This window comes from Nicotiana attenuata, unplaced genomic scaffold, assembly GCF_001879085.1.
Source record: "Nicotiana attenuata strain UT unplaced genomic scaffold, NIATTr2, whole genome shotgun sequence".
Taxonomy (NCBI): domain Eukaryota; kingdom Viridiplantae; phylum Streptophyta; class Magnoliopsida; order Solanales; family Solanaceae; genus Nicotiana; species Nicotiana attenuata.
Genome location: NW_017670982.1, coordinates 36,546 through 46,738, shown reverse-complemented (window position 1 = coordinate 46,738; position 10,193 = coordinate 36,546). Strand labels below are relative to the sequence as shown.

General features: G+C 38.5%; 1 protein-coding gene across 2 annotated transcripts in view; it reads right to left on the bottom strand.

The window, feature by feature from the left end:
• Positions 1 to 4,588, bottom strand: part of LOC109245006 (adenylyl-sulfate kinase 3-like) — a 6,017-nt gene extending 1,429 nt beyond the window's left edge. The window contains exons 1-7 of one of the 2 annotated variants that reach the window (XR_002070767.1): positions 3,985 to 4,588; positions 3,415 to 3,555; positions 1,817 to 1,966; positions 1,632 to 1,750; positions 1,450 to 1,534; positions 1,085 to 1,131; positions 229 to 780 (exon numbers count right to left, since the gene is read on the bottom strand). Coding sequence is in view for 1 of the 2 variants with exons in the window: in XM_019412178.1 (XP_019267723.1) it covers positions 682 to 780; positions 1,085 to 1,131; positions 1,450 to 1,534; positions 1,632 to 1,750; positions 1,817 to 1,966; positions 3,415 to 3,555; positions 3,985 to 4,246 (903 nt within the window). In the remaining variant the exon portion in view is untranslated. Of the gene's footprint in view, positions 1 to 179; positions 781 to 1,084; positions 1,132 to 1,449; positions 1,535 to 1,631; positions 1,751 to 1,816; positions 1,967 to 3,414; positions 3,556 to 3,984 lie in introns of those variants that run through there. The other variant, XM_019412178.1, reaches the window with a different exon arrangement.
• Positions 4,589 to 10,193: the final 5,605 nt, after the last annotated feature.

The following is a 10,193-nucleotide window of genomic DNA, read 5'->3' as shown; positions in this document are numbered from 1 at the left end:
AGATTTAAGATAAGTGATTAAGTTATAGTAACTCTGAATTTTCTTTTCCTTTGGTTAACTATATGGGAGGATATTCTGGTTGTCTTAAACCCGATAACACAGAATGTCTGAGGACTTTATAAAGTGCTCCAAGACGCTTTTCATTTGATGAAAAACGAAAAGAAACAAAACAAAACAAATGGAGTAATATAACTTTGATAATTGTGCCAATGTGTAGTCAAAGTTTACCATTTTAAATGCTTCCATAAGCCAGACATCACAAATCTCTTTTACATGACATAATTTGGAGGAAACTTCTCAATCACTTGCTTACCTAGCGCACAACAAAATGCAAATAGATTAGCTTTCTAGCACTTGTATTTTCTGGCAGTAAAAGCATCTTGTAACTATGAGTCTATGACGGACGGAATCTTTCCTCACAACTTATAGCTTATGGGGAGGGGATATTCTCATTTTTTATGTTTTTATCTTTGTTTGGGACGTCGATAGGCACATGAATGCAGTGCTTCTTTCTGCGATCAGATCCTAACCTTGTACAACAGAAGTGCTAGGCCTATCGAACAAAATGTCCGCAAGTTTAGTTCACAGATTAACTCAATCTACATATATTATGATCCCACTTATTCACAAGGGAAACACAGCTCTCTCGAAATCTCAGTCTGAACATAAGGTCATGAGCAGTTATGCTTTCAGGTATCCATTTTTGTCCAAGTATGAGATCACTACATCAGCCAAGTCATTAGGAGAGTCACATAGCCCTTGGTTCTGACGCAACACTATCTGCACAATGAAGAGATACAAGACCAGGAATAATCAGAATTTAGAGAAGAGCCACACCTTCTGTTCTATCATCTTTATTAAAGCATGGTGGAATTGAATCTGCTCCAAGAAAGCTGAGGTGATTGAAAGATTACATTAACTTATAGTATAAATTGCTTATTTGGTGTATCCCAAATTTAAAAATATAGGTCAAGTCATGAAGTCAGGAAATGCTTATTATCTGGATATTGAAATTACCGAGCTTAGCAGTCAATCCTCAATCAATATAGCATATCATGTAAAGAAGAAGAGAGACTTGTCTTACCTCTGATTTCAGGGGTGGCTCATATGGATCATCAATACCAGTAAAACCTGCAAAATTGCGTAAGTACCATTTTATGATCATCCTCAAGAACTAAGACTGAAGCGGATGCAACAAAACTGAAAACAACATAGGAGAGGAGGATCTCTGCCTGCTACAGTAGGGCCACAAAAATTCGAGTAACGGGTAACTTAATAGCTAAGAGTGAAGCAAACTCAAGTCTCCGACCACCTATTTGACATGATCTTACTTTTCAAATTAACCAAATTCATAGGTGCAAGATTGTAAACAGCTAGTATATAATATATTTTCCTAGTTCACAAAAAAGAAAAAGAAAAAAGAGGAGACGCTGATATAACAGATAGCACCTTTTATCTTTCCAGCTCGAGCAAGCTTATACAATCCCTTAGGGTCCCTTGCCTCACATACACGTAGAGGAACATCCATGAACACCTAAAAATTAGCCAGCTCAATCAGCTGTTTAGATGTGTCAAACAAGCAAGCTCTCACTTGAGAAGCTAATCCTTTGGGTACCATTCCTATTACGAACCTCAATGAAATCCCCTTCAGGTAGCAAAGCACGGCAGGCATCTCGCTCCTTTCTGTAGGGAGATATCAAACTGGCAATGCAAATAACTCCAGCATCCGCCAAAAGCTTAGCCACTTCCCCTGTGAAATAACCATATGCAATTGTTAGATCCTAGAAGGAACAACATGGGAAAGGTAGAAACCAACCAATCCGTCTTATATTTTCTGCTCGATCTTCAGCTCCAAAACTAAGGTCACAATTCAGACCATGGCGGACATTATCACCATCAAGGATGTAGGTGAGTTTTCCTCTAGCATGTAAGCCACGACTTAGAGCACATGCCAAAGTGCTCTTCCCTGAAATCATGTTTAATATTTAAAAATGGAAAAATGTGAAGTGTCAATCAAACAGCTCATAGACTGAAGAAAGAAACCAGGCAATAAGAGCTATAAGGAAACAGTACTGCTTGATGTGTTCTTTTTTTTTTTAAAAGGGGGTTGGGGGGGGGTTTTTTTTTTTTTTCTAATGTGGTTGGTGCTAATAAAAAAGAAAAAACAAAGAAATTAAGAAATGAAAACAAAATAAATGGCCGTGTATTAAGATGTTTTGCAACAATCATTCATGTGCTTCCAAGTATGTCTACTCGCATAATAACTTTAAACCAGCTTGTTCACAGATAATGCTGAATTCAACTGAACAGTCTGAAAGAGACCAGGTTAAAATCGCATTCATGTGCACCATTTGATGCTGACATGTTTGACACACTGTTTTCCAGTATTTTAGCTACAGCTCCAGGTTTTCAGATACTTATTCCCTGGTCTACTGATGAATGGCTTCTTAGATAAAGCAGTATTCGTCAAGCAAACTTCTCGTAGGATAAATATCCAAATCTGGTAGACATATGATTCTGTCATTTCTTAATGTTGTACTGTAATCAGCTAAGCATAACCGGGGAAAATAAAAATGCAGGAGTATATTATAGCTGAATGCTGTCGTGCTGATCTATGATTTTCAAGTAGCAATAAAGCAGTTAGCATGACTTCCAGAATAACCATATAATAACCAAAAGAATTATAGCCAAATATCAACATGCTACTGCAAATGAGATCATTTCAAATACCCTGAATGTGATGCCTAAAGAAAGACAGCCTAATCTTTTGATCTACAAAAAGCATTCTGAGTTCTGCTAGTTTCAGATGAATCTATTGACCAAGCCCGAAAAGAGAAAAAGAACAAGTAAATATAAAAAAAAATAAATCCAATTATTACTTCAAAATCAATTAAATATGAGGTTGCAACATTTAAGTCTTGAATTTACATTAAGACCCACAATATGTTGGCAAAATAGCTGATGGAGAAACTAGAAATGCTTTTCTTGGTAACAAAATGGAAGGTTAATTAGCACTTCAGACTTGTTCACTAGCTTTAAATGGATTTGTGGGGAACAACCCATTTAAAGGTCTCCCATTGTCTTTTTCCAAAGGAAGACAGATCTCTAAATCCCCAACACATTGAATCCGACATTACCCCTAGTTTCTAAGACTTCTTCAATTTACTTCACTGGATATTTACCATTTGACTTAGTACATCGCAAATATTTCAAGTCATATAGCACCCAATTGTGTTTCCTAGTACATAGTGCATTGTTCTGAAGTATCACACGCATGTACAAAATACTAAACCAAAAAAAAAACCCAGAAAATACAGAAACGGCCAGTACATCATATGAAAATATACCCACAAAAATATAAAGTGGCAGAGAGGAATTTGTAGCTGCAATGAGCTTATGGGATGTTAAACAAACCTGAACCACTCAGACCGGTAATCCATATAACACAACCCCTTTGCTGAAGCAACTCCTCTCTGTCACTTTTCTCTACGGAACATTTGTGCCAAACAATGTTCATTGAATTTCCGTTTGTAGAAATCCCAGGTATACTTTTACCTAGTTAGATCATTCACCACATCAGTAACTGCAACTTTTTTGACACCAAAACTACCTTCACTAAAATTGTTGTCTCATTCAGGTAAGCAAGAAAAATTATGTCCAATCAATCCAGGAAAATCAGATGTAAACAACTTCTAATGCTTTTACAGGACACAACAGGAAATAGCAATATGAGCTAGGAATAATTTCACAGTTCTTCAACAGAAAGACATATTCAAGATTTAAAGCCAGCATGCGAGTGCTAATTGCATCAACTACTTTTTCAGTATAACGGGCTCAGATTTCGGATCATAGTTAAGTACACATTGTTAAATTTTCTTCTACAACATACATTGTTAATTTATTTTTAGCTATATATAGTTTTTCGAAAAGCGTGCCCTCTGCTGAAAAGCTACATACAGAAAAACAAAAGCGAAATATCAATACCAGAAAAGCCAGGACAATCATTTGCAGGTACTCGATCGTTTGAATTGTATCCTGGCTGATGAACATTTTCGGCTTTTCCATTGATATGAGACGTTCTAGAAGCCTCCATTGCCCTTAAGGGCGGTAAGCCCAATAACGCAGCTTTGCAAAAATTACATGCCCGTAGCTTTAGAACTCCTAACTTTTCCGAGGAGGTGTCAGCACCATCAAATTTTGACGGAGTACGATAAAACAACGAACCATTTCCGATGGCACTCGTCATTGAAACATCTAAAATTCGACCAATATGCCTTTGAATTATTATACAAGATGTACAGATAATGAAAACGAAATAAAGAATAATCGATTGGATAGGAGAAAAATGTTATTACTATTAATTAGAAGATAGAGAGAAATGACGGTTTTATGATGAACAATTGAATTGATTTTGTAAGTACAAAAGGGAAGGAGATTTAAGAAAAGAAAAATGAAAGTTGATGACGGTGTCTGAGTTTTTGGTGGAGGAGGGAGGAGGGAGGAGGTAGGTGGAGATGAGATGGCATATAATATATATGTCGTGAACACGACAAAGAGGAATTGCTGGCAGGATAGAATCCTCTCTCAGATATACTAATGAAATGTGAGCTCATATTCCACGCTCCTTTAATTTGTTGGAGAGTGGTTTTCCTTTTTTTTTTTTTTTTTCTTTATAAAGAGTTAACCTAAATTACAATACATTCAATCACCTAAATTAAAAATAATCAATATATATATATATATATATCATCAGTATATAATTTATATATACCAATTAAGAAAAATAAACAATCAATTAGAGTTAATATTTGTGAAAAGATCCCCTATCTTTTTCTTACATGCCTCTTTTTTTCTATGAGCATGGACGTGAAAAGGATCAGAAAGGAAGAAAATATGTTTTATAAGACCAATAACTACTATCTTTTCCCTATTACAAGTACACTTTAAAAACAACTTTTGATCCTACCATAGTTATTTTCTTATTTCTTCTATCACCTAAAGGGTATGATGGAACAAATTTTGATCCTTCTTATCTTAATTCAAGATTTCAAGTTCGAGTTTTAAAAATGTAAAAACTCTTAATAAAAATGTTTTCTCTTTAGTGGTTCTATACGATGTGGATTGAATTATGATGCAGTATTGATTATAATTAAATCTTTTTGGTTGTCAACTGTAAGTGTCAGATTATAAACCTAATCTCTTTTTGTTTCTTGTTTTAATTAAAAATTAAGATTGTAGTATAATAATTGTAACATGACTAAATATTATTTTTGACTAAATATGAGAGTTGCAGAGTTAAAACTTCTGTTCTCTTTTTCTAGTGACGACCTTATCCGTCCCCTAAAAGAACAAAATCTTGAAGTGAATCCTAGTCATTATCTTTTGGCATAATGTTCATGAGTGGATCGGAGTGACCAGGACTGAATTTGGAAGATCCCACTCAATTTGTACTCGTTTAGTTTTCTTTCCATTAAGTTGTTAAGTTTTAGTGCCATTTTTAAGGTCAGTCAAAATGGTTCAGTAATTCACAAGATTTAGGACTCTTGTCATATTCATAAGCAGTAGCTTTCTTTTAAATGACTGAATTCACCCGGGACTAGCAAACAATCAGGAGAAAGTATGGATGAAAGAAAGTGGTAGTATCTATTACTGTAACTATTTATGTGCAACTCATGATTGTTTTCTCTGTCTTTCCTGTCAATAAATAGTTACTGTGAAAACAAAATGCACAGTGAAAGCGCTGTTCTAAAATTAATACTGTATATATTCAGTTTAAAATGATTGTCTTCTCTATCTTTCCTGCCAAAATATGTGTAATTCTTCCAAAGGTAAAGAAAGGTGATTTAACCCTTCAGATTCACAACACAACCATAAGGCTCCCTTGTGATATGAAAGGGCCGCCCGTGCACTAAGCTCCTGTAATATGCGGGGTGCAGGGAAGGGTCGAACCACAAGGATCTATTGTACGAGCCTTACCCTCGAGAGCGTAATAAGCAGGATTTTTAGTAAGTGGTGTCGACATTTAATGTTTACCTCGAAAAATGTGATTAACAATTAAAGATAATTTGTGGTTTTAAAGATACGTGATATAGAAAGTGTTTGGATTAGCTTATAAAAATTAGCTTTTAAGCTAAAAGCCAAAAGTCATAGGTTGGTAATACCCAACTTTTGACTTTTGGTTTATTTTTGTACTTTTTATGCCTAAAAGTAAGTGTTTTTAAGCACTTTTTATCATTGTCAAACACCACACAAACTAAAAAAGTGCTTAAAAGCCAATAAGCACTTAAAATAAGCCAACCCAAACACCCTCATATTCTAATACTAGTGATTATATGAGTAATACTGAGCTTAAGTAAGAAGAAATAATGAACCAAATTAATGTTATCAGAACAGTAGGGGCCTCGAGCTCGTCTATCTAGGGACCTCGAGGTCAGCTAAGACTAATAAAGTATGAACAATAAATAAATACAATAAAGCTGAAGAATAATTGCTGAGCACGTTAAACAAGAGAAGAATAAGAATGTTCTATTGCAGTGAATGATCTCTGCTTTACAAAATGATTGGGGTCCCATTTATATAGAAGGAGAAAACTCCAATATAGTACCTTGCTCACAAAGGTAAAGAATTCTATTGGTACAGGTGTACAACGGCCTAGTACGAACCTGTACAATTTCGTACAACCCTTATCCTGTAATTAATGCCCAAATCCACGCGTTCTTGAGAAATTCCTGCTCTTTCTTGATTGACTTTGAGATTGTACTGCCCTCGATGTAGGCCGTGTCAGGCCTTCGATCAGCCTCCTTGGGGTATATGTGTCTTGGCCGGATCTGACCACTACTTCGAGTCTCTCGGACTCGGACCCATAGCTCGATTTAAGACTTCAAAATCATGCTCCTCGATTTTGACCGTGTACAGATAGTCCCCGCGTTTCTCAGAATGAAATGATATGAAATGATTTGAGCCTCGATTCTCCCGAACCACTTGTGATGATGTCATGGTTGTGACGTAGGCGCTTGAAGTGACCGGAAATGCCATGTCAGTGTGCTTCCCCAGGACGTCAAATACGTTTCAGCCTTTGTCGGCCACTTGCGCCGCCGGTTCCGTCGTCGGTTTTCTATAAATAGGAGATTGCTTTGTTGGACAACAACTACACTTCTTTCTTCTTCTTCTAGCTTTATTCCTTTCCCTTCTTTACTTCCTCCTCTAATCACCTATTTCCATGGTTCAAACCGGTGGCCACAAGGTCACACGGCAACGACTTTACCAGCTACGCCAAAGTTTCCTTTTTCAAAGCTTCGGCTCGAGACAACGAGAGAAAGGCAATCTCTTCCGTATCAGAAGATACGCGAACTTTACACTGCTTTTCATCTGTCTTAACTTCAACCTGGTGTGGCGCTTAATTCCTTTTGCTTTCCATGGAATGAGGTGGCACTATTATCTACAAACTTTTGCATCCCACATCGGAACAGAGTTCCGAAGATGATCATTCTTGGACTGTTGCTCATGCATCTTGCAACCCCTTTTGGTTTTTTCCCTTTTGCTCGCTCTTTCTTGATGTATGGTAGCCCAAAGTTTTGACGGAATGCTCGATCTCTGTTGCTGGAGATATAATTACCCTTATCGAGGGCTTCCTGTCCCATATATACGTTCCCAGAGATCTGGAATGGTATCCCCGAGAAGAGGATTTCCGGAGATGATGCTCTCGAGGAAACGACCTTAAAAGTGAATTAGAATCTTTAGCTTTTGTTTACGCTTCTTTGTTCCCGTGTAAGTATCCTTTGTGGGTGCCATAGTCGTACTTTGTAATCATTTCTTGGAAATATATAAAAGGATTTTTTTTTGTATCCCATTCGGCCCATGCTGGATTTTATTATGTCCTTATTCGTAAAAGACTCTATTTTATGATTTCAATGACTATCTCAAATATCGATCTTTAGGACATAATAAACCCCTAGGTTTTTAAACGATCAATACAATACACTTCGAGGTCTTTGTTAATCCTCGAGCGAAGCTTGAAGGTGAACTTGGAACGTCGGGATTCTCGAGCCCGAGTTAGGTGAGAGCAAGGTCTCGAGATAAAATAATCCTTAGAACTTTTCGTGGTCCTCGAGTGAGAATTTGCTCGAACTCGGATAGCCCTTGGGCTTATAGTCGAGCGAGCATTCGCTCGAGCTTGAAATAAAGACAGTTCTTAGGCTTTATGGAGAGTTCCCGAATGAGAATTTGCTCGAACTCGGGTTAAGATAGCCCGTGGGCTTAGTAGTCGAGCGAATGTTTGCTCGAACTTGAAATAAAGATAGCCCTTGGGCTGTATAGTCGAGTGAGGATTTGCTCGAATTCGAAGTAAAGTTAGCCCTTAGGCTTTAATAATAGTCCTCGAGTGAGAGTTTGCTCGAACTCGGTTTAAGATAGCCCGTGGGCTGTACAGTCGAGTGAGGATTTGCTCGAACTCGAAGTAAAGTTAGCCCTTAGGCTTTATAGATAGTCCCCGAGTGAGAGTTTGCTCGAACTCGGGTTAAGATAGCCCGTGGGCTGTATAGTCGAGTGAGGATTTGCTCGAACTCGAAGTAAAGTTAGCCCTTAGGCTTTATAGATAGTCCCCAAGTGAGAGTTTGCTCGAACTCGGGAAGATAGCCCGTGGGCTGTATAGTCGAGTGAGGATTTGCTCGAACTCGAAGTAAAGTTAGCCCTTAGGCTTTATAGATAGTTTCCTAGTGAGAGTTTGCTCGAACTCGGGTTAAGATAGCCCGTGGGCTGTATAGTGGAGTGAGGATTTGCGCGAACTCGAAGTAAAGTTAGCCCTTAGGCTTATAGATAGTCCCCGAGTGAGAGTTTGCTCAAACTCGGGTTAAGATAGCCCGTGGGCTGTATAGTCGAGTGAGGATTTGCTCTAACTCAAAGTAAAGTTAGCCCTTAGGCTTTATAGATAGTCCCCGAGTGAGAGTTTGCTCGAACTCGGGTTAGGATAGCCCGTGGGCTGTACAGTCGAGTGAGGATTTGCTCGAACTCGAAGTAAAGTTAGCCCTTAGGCTTTATAGATAGTCCCCGAGTGAGAGTTTGCTCGAACTCGGGTTAAGATAGCCCGTGGGCTGTATAGTCGAGTGAGGATTTGCTCGAACTCAAAGTAAAGTTAGCCCTTAGGCTTTTTTAGGTTGGCCCTTAGGCTCTTTAGGTCGGCCCTTAGGCTCTTTTAGGTTGGCCCTTAGGCTCTTTAGGTCAGCCCTTAGGCTCTTTTAGGTTAGCCCTTAGGCTGTTTTAGTTGGGCCAATTTGGCCTCTAAGAATGGCTATAATTTCCCCCCCCCCCCTTTTTTGGCTAAAAGACTTAGTGTTAATTTTTCTATGCCTTGGCATGTGTTTTCGTACCCGTTGGGTTTTTTGAAGGTTCGACTGATTGGAACCTCATTTGTAATTTGATATGCAACGTTAATCAAATACCTCTTGAGATTTTTTCGAAGGCTGATGTTATCGAAGCCTTCACATTATTCGAGGGCTGATTATATCGAAGCCCCTTATAATTTGCTTTTGCCGAGGGTAGCCTGATTGAACCGGTTTTTTCGAAGTATATGAAGGCCTTTTGGTTTTATGGCGGAAGTCGGATGTCTCCGAGCCGCATTATTTCGGCCGTGGCCTTTTCATGGGACCGTAGTCTTTTCATGTGACCGTAGTCTTTTATATGGCCGTAGCCTTTAGTCCCCGAGTGTGATGACCTTGGCCTCAATATCGAGGGGATGCCTTTTTGAGGTCTTGTGAGCTCGAGTGTGCCTCTTTGAGGTCTTATAAGTTCGAGTATGCCTCTTTGAGGTCTTATAAGTTCGAGTGTGCCTCTTTGAGGTCTTATAAGTTCGAGTGTGCCTCTTTGAGGTCTTATAAGTTCGAGTGTTCGATGACTCGATGTGTCGATTGTCGCTGACAGTTCCCGAGTATTCGGGTGAGTTCGGGGTTCTGGCCCTTGAGCCGTTAAATGTGAAAATAGTAGACTTTTTTGAGGCACAAAGTGTTTTGATATAATAAAAATGCTTCTTCAAATAATCGATACATGCATACATGTTTTGCCGCTGGGGGCTCGACTATTCTATATGGACACGGTTTATTTGACCGTTTGGCCCATTACAACATTCCCCTATCGAGGCCCTCCTTGGCATGGATTGTTTTCTTCGAGAATGCTTCTTCCTAGGGTGATGCCCCCCAGTG